Source organism: Oncorhynchus gorbuscha, linkage group LG03 (assembly GCF_021184085.1).
Source record: "Oncorhynchus gorbuscha isolate QuinsamMale2020 ecotype Even-year linkage group LG03, OgorEven_v1.0, whole genome shotgun sequence".
Classification (NCBI taxonomy): domain Eukaryota; kingdom Metazoa; phylum Chordata; class Actinopteri; order Salmoniformes; family Salmonidae; genus Oncorhynchus; species Oncorhynchus gorbuscha.
Window position 1 is genome coordinate 93,979,438 of NC_060175.1, and position 23,283 is coordinate 94,002,720.

The following is a 23,283-nucleotide window of genomic DNA, read 5'->3' on the forward strand; positions in this document are numbered from 1 at the left end:
AGCCGCCCCTTTAAGGGCTCAACTCACCACTATACTCTTCTTCTTTGGACTCTTTCTGCCCAGTCCTGTTCTTAATATTATCTGTGGGTGTGAGGTGAGCCGCCCCTTTAAGGGCTCAACTCACCACTATACTCTTCTTCTTTGGACTCTTTCTGCCCAGTCCTGTTCTTAATATTATCTGTGGGTGTGAGGTGAGCCGCCCCTTTAAGGGCTCAACTCACCACTATACTCTTCTTCTTTGGACTCTTTCTGCCCAGTCCTGTTCTTAATATTATCTGTGGGTGTGAGGTGAGCCCTGCTTAATATTATCCCTTTAAGGGCTCAACTCACCACTATACTCTTCTTCTTTGGACTCTTTCTGCCCAGTCCTGTTCTTAATATTATCTGTGGGTGTGAGGTGAGCCGCCCCTTTAAGGGCTCAACTCACCACTATACTCTTCTTCTTTGGACTCTTTCTGCCCAGTCCTGTTCTTAATATTATCTGTGGGTGTGCGGTGTGTGTTTGCAGTGGGAGAGGAGGGTAGGCTATGTCGGTGATACTACAGTTACACCTGCTTGTTGAGAGACAGTGTCCATAAAGGATCTCCATAAATAAATAAATACCCCTGTAAAACAAGGGCCATTGGTTCGGTCCTGTCCACCTTTTAGTCTCTGTGCAGCCTCGGGTGGGTGAGACCACCGAGACACAGGGGGGGGGGGGTTATAAAAGGAAGGGATGATAAGGGAGGAAGAACGAGTGGTTTGTTTAGGGTCTCTTCCAGCCGCTCCGGATCAGCGTGTCGTGCCGCAGAAAAGGCTGGCTGCGGAGATCTGTGAGTGGGTGAGAGAGGGGGTCACACAGGTTAACTGGGAAGTCAAACTCTGGTACAGTGGTGTCATGCTCAGGTTTGAGGTTGTTGATTAAGGAACCTATATTTGCAGTGCTTATCCTAACAGAATATGTCAGCAAATATGTTTAGAATTGTTACATTTTACTTATATGTTGCCAAATGGGTAGCCAATTGAATGTGGGTATATGTTAACTAAAAAGAGAATGATCCCTTTCACTGTCAACTTAAAACTAACGGAGAAATATAGATTTTTCAATCCAAGGCTATGGGGGTTTAGTTATTTAAACAAACCACTATGTCAACAATGTATCACAGTTGTAGACAACAAGCTCTGTGAGGTACCATGCTATAGAGAAGCTAATATTCATACAACTCATCTAACCTGTCGTCTCTAAAATGACTCCTTAAATGTCTATACCATCATGATTATGACAGTGTTATGTAGCCCTTAAAATGGAGTGTTCAAGTAGTGTTGCCAATGTTTCTACCCATTTGTCTGAATAAATGTCCATTATGTCTGAACATGTCTGTGTTTGTGGATATGTGCAGGGGCCTCAACAGAGCTGGTTGACCAACAAGCTTTTCAGCACACCGCAAGTCACAGTTACCAGGGACAAACGCAACATTGAGACATGCCATCAACAGGTGACAGACTGGTAAGTGGTGGATGGACAGAACGCTGGACACAGCATGCAACATGGAAGATGAGAGGTGAGGTGGTGACGACGGAGGGACCTGAGTTGAAGGAAAGACTCATGAATGTAGATTAAATCTGTAGCGTGGAAGATCCTTACTATAGCGCAATTTAAATTCAAAAAGGCAATGTTCTCGCGTGCATGGAGTCTGCATCCAGTGGTGCATATTTTGCCTCAATCGGAAACTACCTTAAAGTGGCAATCAGCAGTAGAAATAATGACAAAGTGTTGTCACTGCACCTGTTTCGGTAATATGTTGAGGGATGGGCTGGAGAAATGTAATCACTCTCTGTCCGTAAACAGAGCTACTACCATCCATGATATCTAAAGGTTAGGTGGCCATGTTGTGAAGCTATATAATGTTTGTTTACATTGACTTGTTTTCAAACATTGGAGTAAAACAAGTTTGTGATGGGGTAAGACAGTTGAACTAAGCTCATGAGGCATTTATGAGTTACACTACATGACCAATAATATTTTGACACCTGCTTGTAGAATATCTCATTCCAAAATGATGGACATTAATATGGATTTGGTCCCCCATTTGCTGCTATAAAAGCCTCCACTCTTCTGGGAAGGCTTTCCACTAGATGTCAGAACATTGCTGCTATAACAGCCTCCATCCTTCTGGAAAAGCTTTCCACTAGATGTCAGAACATTGCTGCTATAACAGCCTCCACCCTTCTGGGAAGGTTTTCCACTAGATCGCTACAGGGAACATTGGAACATTGCTACAGGGCCACGAAGCATTAGTGAGGTCGGGTACTGATGTTGGGCGATTAGTCCTGGCTCACAGTCGGCCTTTCAATTCATCCCAAAGGTGTTCGATGGGGTTGAGGTCAGGGCTCTGTGCAGGCCGGGTACCATTCTGTGAGCTTGTGTGGCCTACCACTTCTAAGATGAGCCGTTGTTGCTCCTAGACTTTTCCACTTCACAATAACAGCACTTACAGTTGACTGGGGCTGCGCGAGCAGGGCAGATTATGTGGCGGACTGGTTTGTTGGAAAGGAGGCATCCTATGACGGTGCCAGGTTGAAAGTCACGGAGACAATGTTTGTCTATGGAGATTGCATGTATGTGTGCTCGATTTTATTCACCTGTCAGCACGGGGGTGGCTGAAATAGCCAAATCCATTCATTCGAAGGGCTGTCCACATACATTTGTATATATAGTGTATATTCTTCAAAAATCAATGGGTACATATAATTATATAACATGTAATTAAGTCCAAAAATGTGTGTAGCAACTGCTGATAGCCCCTTAAAATTTCAATCCTCCTACAACCGCTGCCACTGTTTTCCTGAGAGGTAAGGTTGATGGAAAAGAAAATGACCTGACATGAACTTACAGTGTATTCTAGGGGATGTATCCAGTTATAGAAATATTAAGCTACATTTTTGGGCTGTGGTGCAGAAAAGTAGACCTGGCTGTTGTAAAAGCATATCTGACTGCTTTGCTGTGGCTGATGTAAAAGCATATCCGATTGTTGTGCAGTAAAGCAGTCCTGGCTGTTGTAAAGCATATCTGAATGCTTTGCTGTAGAGTAAAGCATGTTCCTGTTTGCATCTGAAGCGCTGGCCTGGCTGAAGCAGCTGACATCACTGTAGCAGCACCATAGACTGTGTAGCTAGCAGCACACAGCATGTCCGCAGGCCGCAGCACAAAGGACGAGCATGGCCAGGGCCAAGCAAACAGGCTTCAGGCTGCCTTTCTTACCCTGCAGAATTTAGAAGTGGCATATACTGTCATTAATCTTCTGTTCAGCTGTTCAGAGGGGTAGAATGAATACAGAGTAGAGGTTGAGGAAAGGTTCTTAACATGTTAGAGGGGAAACCAAACCATCCATCTTAGTTAGTTTCAAGGAACAACAAGGCATTGTTAGCAGTTGTAGCCAAACCTCTTAATTACTATACTGTACTTTTAAGATTTATGAAAAATAAATTGAAAAAAGTATAAAACCTGATAGAAAATGAACATACAGTATTTACATACCGGTATTGTAGCTTTCCATGCCCATGCTGTTATGCTAGATGCAACTTCATATTGACCATGTGATTATATTTTGTGGTAGTAAACATTACATATTCACATTTTAACATTAGCTTTTGATACAGTCTTTGTAGGTTCAGTAATCCAAAGAGGTTTGGCTGTCTGACTTCTACCCTGGTAATTCAGGTAGAGGTGTTTTGAGGGATATAGAACACATCACTTGCCCACCAATAAGAGTCGAGGGCCAGGATTCAAACAAACTGCACTGTGATGAACTGTTAAATGGCAGCCAAAGTTAGTGAAGGGTTAAGGAGTAGTCTTAGGGAGGGACAGGGTGGAAGGTCATGCTGCATGCACAGTGGTCAGAGGAGGGGACACCTGTTCTGGACAACCTTGGCATTAGGGGGGGAGGAACTGTAGGGACTAGCAGTTGGAGTCGTCACACAGCTGTGCATCACAGAAGAACCGTGAGCCTCGTTTAGCAGTACGGGCTGTGAAGGGGACGCTCTTCAGCACTGAGGGGGGAGGAGGGGAGAGAACGTCACACCTGAGACAGAGGAACCTGTACTGGTGCTGTACTGTCGTAGACCATCTGATGTGCCATCAGCTTGGTACACTTCTCAGTCTTGTCACTGTAATATCTTTATATCCGGTGTTCCAGCTCTCTGTGCCATACCTCCATGTTTTGGTGTTTGGACCACAAGGTCTTTGGGTGCTTCTGAAATTGCACCATATTCCCTATATGTTTTGACCAGCAGTGCAATGTATGGAGTAAGTTGCCAGGGCAGGGATATACTGCATGTTGAATAACGTAGGTGACGCTATGTCCAGGAGGACAGGGATATACTGCATGTTGAATAACGTAGGTGACGCTATGTCCAGGAGGACAGGGATATACTGCATGTTGAATAACGTAGGTGATACAATGTCCAGGAGGACAGGGATATACTACATGTTGAATAACGTAGGTGACGCTATGTCCAGGAGGACAGGGATATACTGCATGTTGAATAACGTAGGTGACGCTATGTCCAGGAGGACAGGGATATACTGCATGTTGAATAACGTAGGTGACGCTATGTCCAGCAGGACAGGGATATACTGCATGTTGAATAACTTAGGTGACGCTATGTCCAGGAGGACAGGGATATACTGCATGTTGAATAACGTAGGTGACGCTATGTCCAGGAGGACAGGGATATACTGCAGGTTGAATAACGTAGGTGACGCTATGTCCAGGAGGACAGGGATATACTGCATGTTGAATAACGTAGGTGACGCAATGTCCAGGAGGACAGAGATATACTGCATGTTGAATAACGTAGGTGACGATATGTCCAGGAGGGCCGGGATATACTGCATGTTGAATAACGTAGGTGACGCTATGTCCAGGAGGACAGGGATATACTGCATGTTGAATAACGTAGGTGACGCTATGTCCAGGAGGGCCGGGATATACTGCATGTTGAATAACGTAGGTGACGCTATGTCCAGGAGGACAGGGATATACTGCATGTTGAATAACGTAGGTGACGCAATGTCCAGGAGGACAGGGATATACTGCATGTTGAATAACATAGGTGACGCTATGTCCAGGAGGACAGGGATATACTGCATGTTGAATAAGGTAGGTGACGCTATGTCCAGGAGCACAGGGATATACTGCAGGTTGAATAACGTAGGTGACGCTATGTCCAGGAGCACAGGGATATACTGCATGTTGAATAAGGTAGGTGACGCTATGTCCAGGAGGACAGGGATATACTGCATGTTGAATAACGTAGATGACGCTATGTCCAGGAGGACACGGATATATATGTTGAAAAAAGTAGATGATGTACTTTTTGTAAAGGGCCTAGTAACAGGAAGGAAAGGCATTATTAACATATTATTACAATTATTAACATTTAACACTTGGATTATTTCACAGTAGATTTTGATTAATGAGAGTTGAGTTCGGGAACTGTCCTGAGTTAGCACATCCCATGAAGCAGGGCATTGGGAGGGTAATGACTCAACTACATGCCTACTGTAGTTATACTTTGAGGCTCAATTGCTGCTTAGCTGCACAGACACTACATAATGATGAGACACTACTAATCTAGATAACTAGCAGGCCACAAAAAATAAACTACTGGGACATGACTGAGAACTGGAATCTGCTGTTGTCTAGATGCTCTGGAGCCTCTGGTAGTGGTGTCTGAACTGCGTAACACAGTGCTCCTCCAGCCGAGCAGTTGAGGACCAAAGTGATCTTAGCCCAGTCCCTGGGTCTGCTTGGGCTGCTGGGGGTTGGGGCTTGGGCTGCTGGGGATTGGGCTGGGTTGGGGCTGAGGTTGGGGCTGGGGTTGGGACTGGGGATTGGTCTTGGGCTGCTGGGTTAGGGTTGGGGCTGCTGGGGCTTGGAATGGGCTGGGACTAGTGGGGCTTGGGCTGGGTTGGGGCTGCTGGGGCTTGGAGTGGGTTGGGGCTTGGAATGGGGCTGCTGGGTTAGGGTTGGGGCTGCTGGGGCTTGGGATAGGCTGGGTTGGAGCTGGGGATGGGGCTGGGGCTGCTGGGTTAGCGTTTGGTGCTGCTGGGGCTTGGGATGGGACTACTGGGGCTTGGGATGGGACTGCTGGGGCTTGGGCTGGGTTGGGGCTGCTGGGGCTTGGGCTGGGTTGGGGCTGCTGGGGCTTGGGCCGGGTTGGGGCTGCTGGGGCTTGGAGTGGGTTGGGGCTTGGAATGGGGCTGCTGGGTTAGGGTTGGGGCTGCTGGGGCTTGGGATAGGCTGGGTTGGAGCTGGGGATGGGGCTGGGGCTGCTGGGTTAGCGTTTGGTGCTGCTGGGGCTTGGGATGGGACTACTGGGGCTTGGGATGGGACTGCTGGGGCTTGGGCTGGGTTGGGGCTGCTGGGGCTTGGGCTGGGTTGGGGCTGCTGGGGCTTGGGCCGGGTTGGGGCTGCTGGGGCTGGGGTTTGGACTAGGGGACCTGGGGCTCCTACTGGGCATGGCTGGGTTCTGCGTGGCTACCAGCGAGGCTGCATATCGAGCCCACCTGTGATGATATCCTCAATGGTGCCGTCCTTCCCCTCGTATACGGGCCGGTGGTCCTTGGCCTGGCGTTTACGCAGCTCAGAGATCAGCTCCTGTTGCTGCTGCCTCTTTTTCACTACCTGGACCTGGGAGGGAGAGGAGGAAGAACATCAAATTCTGCCTAAACGGCTTGAGCTGCCAGAGGATTGTTTCAATCAAACAAATGCATAAACTCCTTATAGTAAGTGTGAGAGCCTTATATTGAGAATTATAAAACAAGTGGGTCTAATCCTGGCTGTTGATTGGTTAATACCGCATTCCAGTGCCTATTCCACAAGTTACCGCCGGCTAAAGCTATGACGTTGAAATGCCTATTTACCCTGTTCCATCTCACTGCGCAATCCATTTTCTCATCAGTCCAGCCAGACAATTTATAAAGTCAATCTCCACTGTAAAAAGCATTGAGACATTATCGCCCATTTACTTTAGACTAGCTTTTAGTTTTCAACAGCAGAGATTTGTATAAATCTTGCTGTCTGTCAGTCTTGTGGTCAATCAGGTGGTCAGCCTGGTGGTCTGGTGGTCAGTCAGGTGGTATGGTGGTCAGTCAAGTGGTCAGCCTGGTGGCCAGTCAGGTGGTCTGGTCGTCAGTCTGGTGGTCAACCTGGTGGTCAGGTGGTCAATCAGGTGGTCTGGTGGTCAGTCTGGTGGTCAATCGGGTGGTCTGGTTGTCAGTCTGGTGGTCAGTCAGGTGGTCAGTCAGGTGGTCAGGCTGGTGGTCAGTCTGGTGGTCAGGTGGTCAGTCTGGTGGTCAGTCTGGTGGTCAGCCTGATGGTCAGACTGGTGGTCAGTCAGGTGGTCAGCCTGGTGGTCAGTCAGGTGGTCAGTCAGGTGGTCAGGCTGGTGGTCAGGCTGGTGGACAGTCTGGTGGACAGTCTGGTGGTCAGGTGGTCAGTCTGGTTGTCTGTCAGGTGGTCAGTCTGGTGGTCAGCCAGGTGGTCAGCCGAGTGGTCAGTCAGGTGGTCAGTCAGGTGGTCATATCCATCATTTAGTTTAAATTCTAGAGCACATTAAGCTCAATGTTACTAATGTTCGTTGAGTCCAGTTTTGGTATTTGGATTTGGATTTATTATGGATCCCCATTAGTTCCTGCTAAGGCAGCAGCTACTCTTCCTGGGGTTTATTATGGATCCCCATTAGTTCCTGCTAAGGCAGCAGCTACTCTTCCTGGGGTTTATTATGGATCCCCATTAGTTCCTAGTAAGGCAGCAGCTACTCTTCCTGGACTCCAGCTAAATTAAGGCAGTTATGCCATTTTAAAAACATTATAATACATTCACAACAGTAAGCATTTCACTGTAAGGTCTACACCTGTTGTACTCGGCACATGCGCATTGATTTCATTTGATTTCACAATAGATCAAGTGTGTGCCCTCAGCTACCACATCTACAACACAAAATCCACGTGTAAGTGTGTGTATAGTACGTATGTTATCGTGTGTGTGTGCATGTGTCTGTGCCTGTGTTTGTGTCTCTTCACAGTCCCCGCTGTTCCATATGGTCTATCTGGTTGTTTTCCAATCTAATTTTACTGCTTGTGTGAGTTACTTGATGTGGAATAGAGTTCCATGTAGTCATGGCTCTATGTAGTACTGGGTGCCTCCCGTAGTCTGTGCTGGACTTGGGGACTGTGAAGAGACCTCTGATGGCATAGCTTGTGGGGTATGAATGGGTGTCTGAGCTGTGTGTCAGTAGTTCAAACAGACAGCTCGGTGCATTCAACATGTCAATACCTCTCACATATACAAGTAGTGATGAAGTCCATCTCTCCTCCCCTTTAAGCCAGGAGAGATTGACATGCATATGATTAATATTAGCTCTCTGTGTACATCGAAGGGCCAGCCGTGCTGCCCTGTTCTGAGCCAATTGCAATTTTCCTAAGTATTTTGTTGTGGCACCTGACCACACGACTGAGCAGTACTTCAGGTGTGACAAAACCAGGGCCTGTAGGATCTGCCTTGTTGATAGTGCTGTTAAGAAGGTAGAAACTAGGGCCTGTAGGACCTGCCTTGTTGATAGTGTTGTTAAGAAGGTAGAAACTAGGGCCTGTAGGACCTGCCTTGTTGATAGTGCTGTTAAGAAGGTAGAAACTAGGGCCTGTAGGTCCTGCCTTGTTGATAGTGTTGTTAAGAAGGTAGAAACTAGGGCCTGTAGGACCTGCCTTGTTGATAGTGCTGTTAAGAAGGTAGAAACTAGGGCCTGTAGGTCCTGCCTTGTTGATAGTGTTGTTAAGAAGGTAGAAACTAGGGCCTGTAGGACCTGCCTTGTGATAGTGTTGTTAAGAAGGTAGAAACTAGGGCCTGTAGGACCTGCCTTGTTGATAGTGCTGTTAAGAAGGTAGAAACTAGGGCCTGTAGGACCTGCCTTGTTGATAGTGCTGTTAAGAAGGTAGAAACTAGGGCCTGTAGGACCTGCCTTGTTGATAGTGCTGTTAAGAAGGTAGAAACTAGGGCCTGTAGGACCTGCCTTGTTGATAGTGCTGTTAAGAAGGTAGAAACTAGGGCCTGTAGGACCTGCCTTGTTGATAGTGTTGTTAAGAAGGTAGAAACTAGGGCCTGTAGGACCTGCCTTGTTGATAGTGTTGTTAAGAAGGTAGAAACTAGGGCCTGTAGGACCTGCCTTGTTGATAGTGTTGTTAAGAAGGTAGAAACTAGGGCCTGTAGGACCTGCCTTGTTGATAGTGTTGTTAAGAAGGTAGAAACTAGGGCCTGTAGGACCTGCCTTGTTGATAGTGCTGTTAAGAAGGTAGAAACTAGGGCCTGTAGGACCTGCCTTGTTGATAGTGTTGTTAAGAAGGTAGAAACTAGGGCCTGTAGGACCTGCCTTGTTGATAGTGCTGTTAAGAAGGTAGAAACTAGGGCCTGTAGGACCTGCCTTGTTGATAGTGTTGTTAAGAAGGTAGAAACTAGGGCCTGTAGGATCTGCCTTGTTGATAGTGCTGTTAAGAAGGTAGAAACTAGGGCCTGTAGGACCTGCCTTGTTGATAGTGTTGTTAAGAAGGTAGAAACTAGGGCCTGTAGGACCTGCCTTGTTGATAGTGTTGTTAAGAAGGTAGAAACTAGGGCCTGTAGGATCTGCCTTGTTGATAGTGCTGTTAAGAAGGTAGAAACTAGGGCCTGTAGGACCTGCCTTGTTGATAGTGTTGTTAAGAAGGTAGAAACTAGGGCCTGTAGGACCTGCCTTGTTGATAGTGCTGTTAAGAAGGTAGAAACTAGGGCCTGTAGGACCTGCCTTGTTGATAGTGTTGTTAAGAAGGTAGAAACTAGGGCCTGTAGGACCTGCCTTGTTGATAGTGTTGTTAAGAAGGTAGAAACTAGGGCCTGTAGGACCTGCCTTGTTGATAGTGTTGTTAAGAAGGTAGAAACTAGGGCCTGTAGGACCTGCCTTGTTGATAGTGTTGTTAAGAAGGTAGAGCAGCACTTTATTATGGACAGACTTCTCCCCATTTTAGCTACTGTTGTATCAATATGTTTTTACCATGACAGTTTTACAATCCAGGGTTACTCCAAGCAGTTTAGTCCCCTCAACTTGCTCAATTTCCACATTATTCATTACAAGATTTAGTTCAGGGTTTAGGGTTTAGTGAATGATTTGTTCCAAAAACAATGCTTTTCATTTTGGAAATATTTAGGACTAACTTATTCCTTGCCACCCATTCTGAAACTAACTGCAGCTCTTTGTTAAGTGTCATTTCAGTGGCTGTAGTAGCTGATGTATATAGTGTTGAGTTATCAGTGGCATGTCGTTAGTAAAGTTTGAAAAAGGTAAGGGGCCTAGGAAGCTGCCCTGAGTAATTTCGGATTCTACCTGGATTATGTTGGAGAGGCTTCCATTAAAGAACACTCTCTGTGTTCTGTTAGACAGATAACTCTTTATCTACAAAATAGCAGAGTGTGTAAAGCCATAACACATACATTTTCCTAGCAGCAGACAATGATCAATAATGTCAACATCCGCACTGAAGCCTAACAAAACAGCCCCCACAATCTTTTTATCATATATTTATCTCAGTCATTTTTGTAAGTGCTGTGCTTGTTGAATATCCTTCCCTATAATTTGTTTACTGTAAAATAGCATTGTCTCTGGTCAAACGCCATTTTTTACAAAAGTTTACCAAGGGTTGGTAACAGGCTGATTGGTTGGCTATTTGTGCCAGTAAAGTATTATTCTTAGGTAGCGGAATGACTTTTGCTTCCCTCCAGGCCTGAGGGCACACACTTTCTAGTAGGCTTAAACTGAAGATATGGCAAATAGAAGTGGCAATATCGTCCGCTATTGTCCTCAGAGATTTTCATCTAAGTTGTCAGACCCCGGTGGCTTTGTCACGTTCTGACCTTTATTTCCTTTGTTTTGTCTTTATTTAGTATGGTCAGGGCGTGAGTTGGGGTGGGCAGTCTATGTTGGTTTTTCTATGTTGGTTTTTGTGTTCAGCCTAGTATGGTTCTCAATCAGAGGCAGGTGTCGTTAGTTGTCTCTGATTGAGAATCATACTTAGGTAGCCTGGGTTTCACTGTTGGTTTGTGGGTGTTTGTTTCCGTGTGTGTGTTTGTCGCCACACGGTACTGTTTCGGTTTTCATCCCATCGTTTATTGTTTTGTATTTCAGTGTTCAGTTCGTTTTTAATAAATCGTCATGAACACTTACCACGCTGCATCTTGGTCCGATTCTTACTCCTCTTCAGACGAAGAGGAGATCTGCCGTTACAGGCTTGTCTTTGTTGATAGTCAACAATACTTTTTTACCTCTTCCTCACTCAAAATTACAATGCTTACCTTTCATAATTTGGTCTGATATATTTGGATGTGCAGTGTCAGCATTTGCAGCTGGCATGTTATGCCTAAATTTGCTAATTAAATAATCATTGAGCATCTTTTGGCTTTTTGGGCCTTGTCTGTCAGAATCAGGGCTAGGGAGACTTCTAGTATTGTACCTTGGGGTCATGTTGCTTGGCCTCCTGAGCCAGTAACTTCTCTCTCATGGCTTTCTCCTGCTTTTTCCTCTGCTCATTGTCCTCCACTGCATCCTGTAGGGAGGACATCACAAAATGCACGCCATTCAGAGAAAACTTGGCTATGCCAAGCTATGGAAAGATTTGGTCTCTTTTATAATAGCAGAATTGGATCTGGGAGTTGAGTAAACATAGAGATAACATACTTTCATGTAGCTAAACAGTCAGCACCATTCATTTTCTCTGTGTGTTTGTGTGTCTCCTGCTCTTCCCCTCCCTGTTTCTCTAACACACACGCGCACACACACGCACACACACACGCACACACACACACACGCGCACAGATCCTTTAGCTGCACGTTTCTTTAACAGATCCATAAATCCTTGTAGAGAACAATCTCAGGAAGGTGTCTGTGTCGCAGGACAGAGCTGTCCATCCGGGGGAGGCAGAGGAAGAGCGGGCCATCGGTCCAGGGGTCAGAGGGGGGAGGCAGAGGAAGAGCGGGCCATCGGTCCAGGGGTCAGAGGGGGGAGGCAGGGGCAGGAGGGGAAGGCAGGTGGGAAGGGGGGAAGACGGGGCCCAGTTTAAACACCACCACTACCGTTCTGACCCAGCTGGCCCTTCCTGTTATTAGACCTGTTACTCCAGTCCACACCCTGTCCTGTGGCACACAGACCATTCTGCTTGTCTCTGGGAGGCAGCGGGACAACAGCCAGAATAACTCAAGGTTAGGCTAACTCCCATAGGACAGAGAGAGTAAGCTCCTCCTGAACATGGCCCTGTGAGGCTCAGTTGGTAAAAGTGTGGCACTATTGACACACATCAAAGCACTACAAGGTTATGGGTTCATTTCCTACAAGGATCACATACACATCCTCACTTTACAATAAGTCACTTTGGATGACAGCGTTAGCGAAGTGGCCTGTTACATACATGTGATCCCTGTAGGAGATGTGTGTTGTTTGGTCCTTCCTTACCTTGTAAGCTCTGATGAATCGCACAAACACAGGGAAGAACACGGAGGGAGGAGTCGTCTTGGAACTCTCCCCAAAGTAGTTCACCACATTGTTGAAGGCTTCCTAGAAATGACCCGGGAGAGACACGTGTCAAGGGTAGAACACAACATTTGTCAACATTGCAAACCTTAACAAAGCCTTTTTTATAGTGTTGTGCTGTATTGTTGCACAGGTGGTTGTTGTGCTGCATCTCAGAAGGAAGATGTGTTGTTTCATGTTACAGTAAGTTGTGTTGTGTTTTGACCAGTTGGTAGTTTTAGAACAGGTATTTTTCCTGAAGAAAAATTGTGTGCTTGCTTTAGCGATCAACAAAATGTTTTTTGAGTAGTGGAAGAAGTATACGTTTTTAAATGTTAGAGACGTCAGTGTTGAAAAATTCAGTTTGTAGTTTTGATAGGATGGAGGTGGCGTGAGAACCTCAGCGGTCTTGGCATCCTTCTGCAGTTTGTCCAGCTGAGTGTCGCTGGTCTGGAGGAAGCCCTTGAGAACAGAGTGGTCATGGAGACTAGACTCTCTCCTGATCAGATCCATCCCTTTACCCAGCTCCCGCACGTCCAGCAGCACATTCTCCAGAGACACTAGAGAGAGAGATACACACACACACACACACACACACACACACACACACACACACACACACACACACACACACACACACACACACACACACACACACACACACACACACACACACACACACACACACACACACACACACACACACACAATATCAAACCTCCTTATTTCAACTGTGCAGCACATGTACTATAGTCTTTGTACAATGAGAAGAGAAGAATCCATTCAAGTTGCATGGTGTCTGTGTGTGTAACTCGGTAGTCACCTGCAGCAGCTTTGTCCACAAAGTGCAGTTCGTTGAAGAAGTTAGCCAGCTCAGGATACTTCTCCTTGACAACCACAGCTATGTAGTGGAGCAGAGTCATCTTCCTGTCTGTAGACTTAGTGTCCAGTAGCTGGGGGAGGAGAGAATTCCATATCTGTCAAGGCTCTTTTCACTTGCTCTGGATGAGTACATTTTGAAACAAGTGTACACATCACAGGAGGTTGGTGGCACCTTAATTGGGGAGTAAAGGCTTGTGGTAATGTCTGGAGCGGAATAGGTGGAATGGCATCAAATACATGGTTTGATGCCATTCCATTGTCTCCGTTCCAGCCATTATTATGATCCTTCTCAACTCAGCCTCCACTGGTACACATGGCGCCTTTTATAACTAGTGTCCGGCAGTTGACAGAGAAAAATATATACACAACCAGAATACATATCAGTGTCTTTTATCAACCTTGAAACAAGTGTACCAGTGTAGCCTTGTATTACTGATTACTACCTGGAACTACCTGGAACTGAATACATGTCCAGAATACATGGCCCTTTCATTCTGGAGGAGTACACCTTGAAAAGTGTAGCCCTTGAGCAGTCTCTTGAGGACTTGCAGAGAGCCGCTCTCTAGAATGTGCTACTTTGTATCGTACAGTACTCACCAGATCAAGACTTTGTAGTTTGAAGCCATACACAGATCCTCTCTTGCTGCTGTTCATGTAGTTTCCCAGGGCTAAGATGATCTGTGTGAGTACAGAAAGTAAAGAATAAACATCTTAGCACCATACTAATGTGGCAGTGGTCAAGCAAAAGCTACTCGGTTTCCCTACATATTTGTTACACTAAGAGCATCTTTCGTCCAATGCCTACAATTGACCTGGATAATCTTTGTGCTATGAATATTTTGGGAAACTCACCACTGACTGCTAATGTGAAAGGATGCTTCTCTTCCAATTCAAACCAGTTTAATCATTGATGATGGACGATGAGAGAACCCGTACCTCTAGCATTCGTTTTAACTTGGGTGAAGACTTGACGGATGCGGACGCTGCGATGATGGCGTTGAGCTGCGGGGTTAGCATGTTGACGTTGTCTGAGAAGTTCCCGACGAACGTAATGATATTCATCCTCTGGGTGAGCCGTTCGATCTTGGAGAAGAAGAGCATGAATCGGTCCTCGTCCGTCAGCGCGTCCAGCGGCCGCCGCTCCCGCTCGTACTGACGCATCATCTTCCCCTCGGCCTCCGTGGGAAGAAACCGCATCAGACACTCCACAAAGTCCACCGGCAGGGCCTTCAGGTCGAAGCTATAGGGAGAAACAGATAGTACAGGTTACAATACTGAAAGATTAGAGACATCAGACACTCCACAAAGTCCACCGGCAGGGCCTTCAGGTCGAAGCTATAGGGAGAAACAGATAGTACAGGTTACAATACTGAAAGATTAGAGACATCAGGCAGGACAGGTTAGAAACATCAGGCAGGACAGGTTTAAAACATCAGACAGGACAGGTTTGAAACATCAAACAGGACAGGTTAGAAACATCAGACAGGACAGGTTAAAACATCAGACAGGACAGGTTAGAAACATCAGACAGGACAGGTTAGAAACATCAGACAGGACAGGTTAGTAACATCAGATAAGACAGGAACCGGTTGGAAACATCAGACAGGACAGGAGACAGGTTGGAAACATCAGACAGGACAGGAGACAGGTTGGAAACATCAGACAGGACAGGAGACAGGTTGGAAACATCAGACAGGACAGGAGACAGGTTGGAAACATCAGACAGGACAGGAGACAGGTTGGAAACATCAGACAGGACAGGAGACAGGTTGGAAACATCAGACAGGACGGGAGACAGGTTGGAAACATCAGACAGGACAGGAGACAGGTTGGAAACATCAGACAGGACAGGAGACAGGTTGGAAACATAAGCGCTAGAACTGGACACGATGCAGTTAGAGCCAGCGGATGGGCCTCTTTTCTGAGTCTGGCTCCTCTCTAAGTTTCTTCCTTCTAGGGAGTGTTTCCTTGCCACTGTGCTTCTGCTTGCTCTTTGAAAGTCTGTGCTGGTTACTGTAAAGCACTTTGTGACAACTGAATTGTTGATGTGATTAATTGATAGAGAGTGAGGTATAGGCTACAGTACATACGTCTGTATGGCTTTGCAGATCTCTTCAGTGCTCTTGTTGGCCTTCCTCAGGGTGATAGCCAGGTTCTTGGAGCGGTTTGCGTCCAGCAGGGAGATCTTGTTGATAGCCTTCTGAGATACCTTGGTCTTGGGGCCACTCAGGTCCACCACTGGACCCTGGGCCTTGGTCTTAAACAGTTCCTCAAACTTCTCCACATCCAGGTCCTATAGACAGACAACACACACGACACACTCAGTCAAACGTGATACCTCAATGCATGTCCATTTTCTATGAGAAAGAGAATGTTTCATTCAATGAGTTAGGAGTGGGGCCTTGAATGAATTAGGAGTGGGGCCTTGAATGAATTAGGAGTGGGGCCTTGAATGAGTTAGGAGTGGGGCCTTGAATGAGTTAGGAGTGGGGCCTTGAATGAGTTAGGAGTGGGGCCTTGAATGAGTTAGGAGTGGGGCCTTGAATGAATTAGGAGTGGGGCCTTGAATGAGTTAGGAGTGGGGCCTTGAATGAGTTAGGAGTGGGGCCTTGAATGAGTTAGGAGTGGGGCCTTGAATGAGTTAGGAGTGGGGCCTTGAATGAGTTAGGAGTGGGGCCTTGAATGAGTTAGGAGTGGGGCCTTGAATGAATTAGGAGTGGGGCCTTGAATGAGTTAGGAGTGGGGCCTTGAATGAGTTAGGAGTGGGGCCTTGAATGAGTTAGGAGTGGGGCCTTGAATGAGTTAGGAGTGGGGCCTTGAATGAATTAGGAGTGGGGCCTTGAATGAGTTAGGAGTGGGGCCTTGAATGAGTTAGGAGTGGGGCCTTGAATGAATTAGGAGTGGGGCCTTGAATGAGTTAGGAGTGGGGCCTTGAATGAGTTAGGAGTGGGGCCTTGAATGAATTAGGAGTGGGGCCTTGAATGAATTAGGAGTGGGGCCTTGAATGAATTAGGAGTGGGGCCTTGAATGAATTAGGAGTGGGGCCTTGAATGAGTTAGGAGTGGGGCCTTGAATGAATTAGGGGTGGGGCCTTGAATGAATTAGGAGTGGGGCCTTGAATGAGTTAGGAGTGGGGCCTTGAATGAGTTAGGAGTGGGGCCTTGAATGAGTTAGGAGTGGGGCCTTGAATGAGTTAGGAGTGGGGCCTTGAATGAATTAGGAGTGGGGCCTTGAATGAGTTAGGAGTGGGGCCTTGAATGAGTTAGGAGTGGGGCCTTGAATGAGTTAGGAGTGGGGCCTTGAATGAGTTAGGAGTGGGGCCTTGAATGAGTTAGGAGTGGGGCCTTGAATGAGTTAGGAGTGGGGCCTTGAATGAATTAGGAGTGGGGCCTTGAATGAGTTAGGAGTGGGGCCTTGAATGAGTTAGGAGTGGGGCCTTGAATGAATTAGGAGTGGGGCCTTGAATGAATTAGGAGTGGGGCCTTGAATGAGTTAGGAGTGGGGCCTTGAATGAATTAGGAGTGGGGCCTTGAATGAATTAGGAGTGGGGCCTTGAATGAGTTAGGAGTGGGGCCTTGAATGAATTAGGAGTGGGGCCTTGAATGAATTAGGAGTGGGGCCTTGAATGAATTAGGAGTGGGGCCTTGAATGAGTTAGGAGTGGGGCCTTGAATGAGTTAGGAGTGGGGCCTTGAATGAGTTAGGAGTGGGGCCTTGAATGAATTAGGAGTGGGGCCTTGAATGAATTAGGAGTGGGGCCTTGAATGAGTTAGGAGTGGGGCCTTGAATGAGTTAGGAGTGGGGCCTTGAATGAGTTAGGAGTGGGGCCTTGAATGAGTTAGGAGTGGGGCCTTGAATGAGTTAGGAGTGGGGCCTTGAATGAGTTAGGAGTGGGGCCTTGAATGAGTTAGGAGTGGGGCCTTGAATGAATTAGGAGTGGGGCCTTGAATGAGTTAGGAGTGGGGCCTTGAATGAGTTAGGAGTGGGGCCTTGAATGAGTTAGGAGTGGGGCCTTGAATGAGTTAGGAGTGGGGCCTTGAATGAATTAGGAGTGGGGCCTTGAATGAGTTAGGAGTGGGGCCTTGAATGAGTTAGGAGTGGGGCCTTGAATGAATTAGGAGTGGGGCCTTGAATGAGTTAGGAGTGGGGCCTTGAATGAGTTAGGAGTGGGGCCTTGAATGAATTAGGAGTGGGGCCTTGAATGAATTAGGAGTGGGGCCTTGAATGAATTAGGAGTGGGGCCTTGAATGAATTAGGAGTGGGGCCTTGAATGAATTAGGAGTGGGGCCTTGAATGAATTAGGAGTGGGGCCTTGAATGAATTAGGAGTGGGGCCTTGAATGAGTTAGGAGTGGGGCCTTGAATGAATTAGGAGTGGGGCCTTGAATGAATTAGGAGTGGGGCCTTGAATGAGTTAGGAGTGGGGCCTTGAATGAATTAGGAGTGGGGCCTTGAATGAATTAGGAGTGGGGCCTTGAATGAGTTAGGAGTGGGGCCTTGAATGAATTAGGAGTGGGGCCTTGAATGAATTAGGAGTGGGGCCTTAAATTAATTAGAAGTAGGGCTTTGAGGGCCTATTTTCCTGACCACCCAACATGACAAAGAACAACTCAGGCCCCTAGTTAAGAGGTAAACTGTCAGATGAAGGCCCCTAATTAAGATGTATACTGTCAGATGAAGGCCCCTAGTTATGAGGTAAACTGTCAGATGAAGGCCCCTAATTAAGAGGTAAACTGTCAGATGAAGGCCCCTAGTTAAGAGGTAAACTGTCAGATGAAGGACCCTAATTAAGACGTAAACTGTCAGATGAAGGCCCCTAATTAAGAGGTAAACTGTCAGATGAAGGACCCTAATTAAGAGGTAAACTGTCAGATGAAGGCCCCTAGTTAAGAGGTAAACTGTCAGATGAAGGCTCCTAATTAAGAGGTAAACTGTCAGATGAAGGACCCTAATTAAGAGGTAAACTGTCAGATGAAGGCCCCTAATTAAGAGGTAAACTGTTAGATGAACGCCCCTAATTAAGAGGTAAACTGTCAGATGAAGGACCCTAATTAAGAGGTAAACTGTCAGATGAAGGCCCCTAGTTAAGAGGTAAACTGTCAGATTAAGGCCCCTAGTTAAGACGTAAACTGTCAGATTAAGGCCCCTAGTTAAGACGTAAACTGTCAGATGAAGGCCCCTAGTTAAGAGGTAAACTGTCAGATGAAGGCCCGTAAAGGAAGTTTGTCCTGAACTGGTAGACTCACCTCTAGTACTCTTTCATCATCTATCTCACTGAAGACCGTACCGTTGATCTGGTTGGGTTTCAGAGCGGTCCAGTTGAATATAGGCAGACGGAACTTGGTCTTGATGGGCTTCTTGATCCTGATAGCTGCAAACCGACAAAATTAGAGTGCTTATTATTCATTTAAAGAACATCAGGACAGCCATTACATAGAATATCAGGACAACCATTACATAGAAAATCAGGACAACCATTACATAGAATATCAGGACAACCATTACATAGAAAATCAGGACAACCATTACATAGAATATCAGGACAACCATTACATAGAATATCAGGACAACCATTACATAGAATATCAGGACAACCATTACATAGAATATCAGGACAACCATTACATAGAATATCAGGACAACCATTACATAGAATATCAGGACAACCATTACATAGAAAATCAGGCATATCACACAATCCAACTTGTATAGTGTACTGTATTATTTTGAACACATTCTATACTCCACCTTAAGTATATTTAGATGCTGATACTACTAGCTCTTACCTGATAGGCCCATATTGAGGATGAAATTGGGAGCAGTTCCTGGTAGAGGTGGGGCCATAGGAGGGGGTGGGGGTGGGCATGGAGCATTCTCTCCTGTGGAACAGAAGACGAACACAGCATAAAACAACGGCAGTGTTTAGAGCCATAATAAAATCTCAGGATTATGAATGTCTGTGAGAGAGACTAGTGGAGCTCTAACAGGCTGTATCAAATCAGTACAATGAATAAAAGATCATTCATATTGGTTTATGGTGGCATACACTAATTTTGTGCGTCCATCCAGCTGTGTGTGTTACCATAGTTCCTGGAACCATGCTGTAAACAGTGATTCTGAACCTTTCAGTGGGCCTCAGAATGGAAAAGGTTGAGAATCCCTGCTGTGAAGGACAATGTGAATGGAAAGCCAACACAGTACATTTGGAGTCGGCACAATGATGTGAAAGACTATAACTGTGCATGGTAATGTACCTAGAGCAGAGGGAAGTGGAGGGGGGGGAGGAGGAGGTGGTACTTCACTGGCCCTTGGTAGACTAGTCCCTGGTCCTCCTGGTCCTCCTGGCCCTGTTACCCCTTCAGGCCCCACTGAGAACCCTCCGTTCTGCCCAACGTCACTGAGAGGCACCCCAGGACCTCCACCCCCTCCTCCTCCACCACCACCACCACCGCCCCCTCCCAGGGGCTCGATGGCGATGTCCCCGTCCGGCTGCTTGCGGAGGCGGATGGTCCCCTGCTGTTCCATCTCCAGCAGGCGCTTCTCGATGTTGAAGCTCCTCTGGAAGGCAGCGTCCTTCTCCTTGATCATCCTCCTCAGGGTGTGTACCTGGGTGTTGGTCGACTCGTACGTCTCCTGTTGGGTCAGAACACCAGAGGGAGACAGAGAGAGAAACCACACTATGATGACTCCACAAACTATACAGGATCATAATCACTCCATTTCCTGACAATCAATTTGCTATCATAGCATTCTTGCTAGAGCATAGTTGATCAAAAGTTAATGTCATTCTGCCATTGCTGTACATATAGTTCTCCAGGAGTTGTAAAACACTGTTGCACAACAACATATTAATACAACATTGAGACATACTATTGCTGTTCTGAATCATACATTTGATACTGTATGTGAGAAATATAATGATAATTGAAATCGGTATCATAATCGTGATCCCCAGCTCATCTTACCCGTATGACGTGGAGATCCTTGTCCTTCTGCAGGAGCTGCTTCTCCAGGTCAGCCACTTTCATAATGGTCTCATTCTCCACGTCCAGAAGCTTCTCCGTCACCTAGTACAGGGTGGACAGGAGGGTGAGCAAAGAAAGAGAAGGTAGGAGGCATGGAGAGTGAACAGATGGGACAAGAGGGATGGAGAAAGGGGAGGAGGAGATGAATTAAAGCATTGATCCAGTAAAGTCCAACGCGGGCATCTCGCCCAGATCCACTCCCTTTTTCTTTCTTTCTTTCTTTCTTTCTTTCTTTCTTTCTTTCTTTCTTTCTTTCTTTCTTTCTTTCTTTCTTTCTTTCTCTTTCTCTCTCTCTCTCTCTCTCTCTCTCTCTCTCTCTCTCTCTCTCTCTCTCTCTCTCTCTCTCTCTCTCTCTCTCTCTCTCTCTCTCTCTCTCTCTCTCTAACTAGTAACATGACACAGGCAGTGTAAGTGAGGCTGAACTGACACAGTTTTCACTTTTGAATTTGGACAGATAACACGTGTTGTAAACTAAAGGAATTCATAGGGTGGAATGTTTCGCTCTCTTCCTCCCCCATAATTCCTGGTCCCTGAAAGCAGGGTTTGTTTTGAAATTCTTAGGATGACGGCACGTCTAACTCTGACCTTTCTGTCATTGGAACAGTTTGGTGGATTGTTTCCTTGTATTACTGATGGACTGACACCAGAAAAGACAATAGTGATGTACCTGATTACTTTGTTCACGGAACCGTTTTCATGTCAAATGTTCAGAAGGGAAAAGGACACATATAGAATTCATGGTCAGTCTGGTGGTCAGTCTGGTGGTCAGTCTGGTGGTCAGCCTGGTGGTCATTCTGGTGGTCAGCCTGGTGGTCAGTCTGGTGGTCTGGTAGTCAGTCTGGTGGTCAGTCTGGTGGTCAGCCTGGTGGTCATTCTGGTGGTCAGCCTGGTGGTCATTCTGGTGGTCAGTCTGGTGGTCAGCCTGGTGGTCAGCCTGGTGGTCATTCTGGTGGTCAGTCTGGTGGTCTGGTAGTCAGCCTGGTGGTCAGCCTGGTGGTCAGTCTGGTGGTCAGTCTGGTGGTCTGGTAGTCAGTCTATTTCTCAGTCTGGTGTCTGGTAGTCAGTCTGGTGGTCTGGTAGTCAGTCTGGTGGTCTGGTGGTCTGTCTGGTGGTCTGGTAGTCAGTCTGGTGGTCAGTCTGGTGTCTGGTAGTCAGTCTGGTAGTCTGGTGGTCAGTCTGGTAGTCTGTCTGGTTGTCTGGTAGTCAGTCTGGTGGTCTGGTAGTCCGTCTGGTGGTCTGGTGGTCCATCTGGTGGTCTGGTAGTCAGCCTGTTTCTCAGTCTGGTGTCTGGTAGTCAATCTGGTGGTCAGTCTGGTGGTCAGTCTGGTGGTCAGTCAGGTGGTCAGCCTGGTGGTCTTGTGGTCAGTCTGGTGTTCTGGTAGTCAGTCGGTTTCTCAGTCTGGTGTCTGGTAGTCAGTCTGGTGGTCTGGCGGTCAGTCTCGTGGTCTGGTAGTCAGTTGGTTTCTCAGTCTGGTGTCTGGTAGTCAGTCTGGTGGTCTGGTGGTCAGTCAAGTGGTCAGTCTGGTGTTCAGTCTGGTGGTCAGGTGGTCAGCCTAGTGGTCTGGTAGTCAGTCTGGTGGTCTGGTGGTCTGTCTGGTGGTCTGGTAGCCAGTCTGGTGGTCAGTCTGGTGGTCAGTCTGGTGGTCTGCTAGTCAGCCTGGTGGTCTGGTGGTCAGTCTGGTGGTCTGGTAGCCCGTCTGGTGGTCTGGTGGTCAGTCTGGTGGTCTGGTGGTCTGATAGTCAGTCTGGTGGTTTGGTGGTCAGCCTGTTGTCTGGTGGTCAGTCTGGTGGTCAGTCTGGTGGTCAGTCTGTTGTCTGGTAGTCAGTCTGGTGGTCTGTTGGTCAGTCTGGTGGTCTGGTGGTCAGTCTGGTGGTCTGGTAGTCAGTCTGGTGGTCTGGTAGTCAGTCTGTGCTTCTGGTGGTGAGTCTGGTGGTCAGTCTGGTGGTCTGGTGGTCAGTCTGGTGGTCTGGTAGTCAGTCTAGTGGTCTGGTGGTCAGTCTGGTGGTCAGTCTGGTGGTCAGTCTGGTGGTCAGTCTGGTGGTTCTTACGTGGGACAGGTGTTCCTCCAGTTCCTCCACCTTCTCCAGAGCCACGTTCTTGGTCTCCGCATCCTCCAGCAGCCCCCCCACATCAAACACATTGTCCAGGTAGGCCTGAATCTGGACCGACAGCTTGTCACTCTCTGTGTACTTGGATTTCTGTAGGGAGAGAAGGAGAGATTCAGGTCAGTGAGTCACAGTAAGACACATACCTTAGAGGTATATGTGAAGGTACCTTAGAGGTAACATGTTAAAGGCATCTTGGAAAAAGGACAACTTAAAATGACCATTTCCATCTCCTGCCTTCAAATGCAATATCAAAAGGCATAAGAAATAGCCTATGTATGGCTCCTTGGAGACTTCATTCAAGTAGATGTTGGGCCAGAAGTTTTTCCTGACCTGACCAGGTAAAATCCAGGCCCTAGTTTTAGTGACTGTTCATGAACACATGATTTACATGAATTATTATATTGTAATTATAGCGTCCTCCATACCTCCAGGTAGTCGTCAAGGCCCAGCTTGGTGAACTCATACTGCAGGTGAACCCTGAAGTTCATGTCTTCTACTGAGTGAACCATGATGTTGATGAACTGCATGCAGGCCACCATGAAGTCGATGTTCCCATCCTCCACACGGAAATAGTCCATCAGCTTCTCAAAGCGATGCTTCTCCTTGCACACCTGAAAAGGAAAAGAATGAGTATGTATTAGATCAATACAGAGCTGAGTATCTTTTGGGGAGGTTTGCCAAGCAGTGAAAAAAAGTAA

General features: G+C 46.9%; 1 protein-coding gene across 3 annotated transcripts in view; it reads right to left on the reverse strand.

Moving 5' to 3' along the window:
• Positions 1-330: 330 nt before the first annotated feature.
• LOC124032268 (formin-like protein 3) overlaps positions 331-23,283 on the reverse strand; it is a 103,171-nt gene continuing 80,218 nt past the window's right edge. The window contains exons 9-24 of one of the 3 annotated variants that reach the window (XM_046344535.1): positions 23,011-23,196; positions 22,526-22,675; positions 20,417-20,518; positions 19,706-20,084; positions 19,238-19,330; positions 18,698-18,822; positions 15,544-15,746; positions 14,390-14,693; positions 14,051-14,131; positions 13,395-13,524; positions 12,971-13,131; positions 12,515-12,616; positions 11,519-11,611; positions 6,551-6,674; positions 3,242-3,289; positions 331-810 (exon numbers count right to left, since the gene is read on the reverse strand). In XM_046344535.1, coding sequence (XP_046200491.1) covers positions 3,252-3,289; positions 6,551-6,674; positions 11,519-11,611; positions 12,515-12,616; positions 12,971-13,131; positions 13,395-13,524; positions 14,051-14,131; positions 14,390-14,693; positions 15,544-15,746; positions 18,698-18,822; positions 19,238-19,330; positions 19,706-20,084; positions 20,417-20,518; positions 22,526-22,675; positions 23,011-23,196 — 2,271 coding nt within the window. In that variant the 3' untranslated portion in view covers positions 331-810; positions 3,242-3,251. Of the gene's footprint in view, positions 811-3,241; positions 3,290-3,906; positions 4,030-6,550; positions 6,675-11,518; positions 11,612-12,514; positions 12,617-12,970; positions 13,132-13,394; positions 13,525-14,050; positions 14,132-14,389; positions 14,694-15,543; positions 15,747-18,697; positions 18,823-19,237; positions 19,331-19,705; positions 20,085-20,416; positions 20,519-22,525; positions 22,676-23,010; positions 23,197-23,283 lie in introns of all 3 variants that reach the window. The other 2 variants (XM_046344533.1, XM_046344534.1) reach the window with 2 other exon arrangements.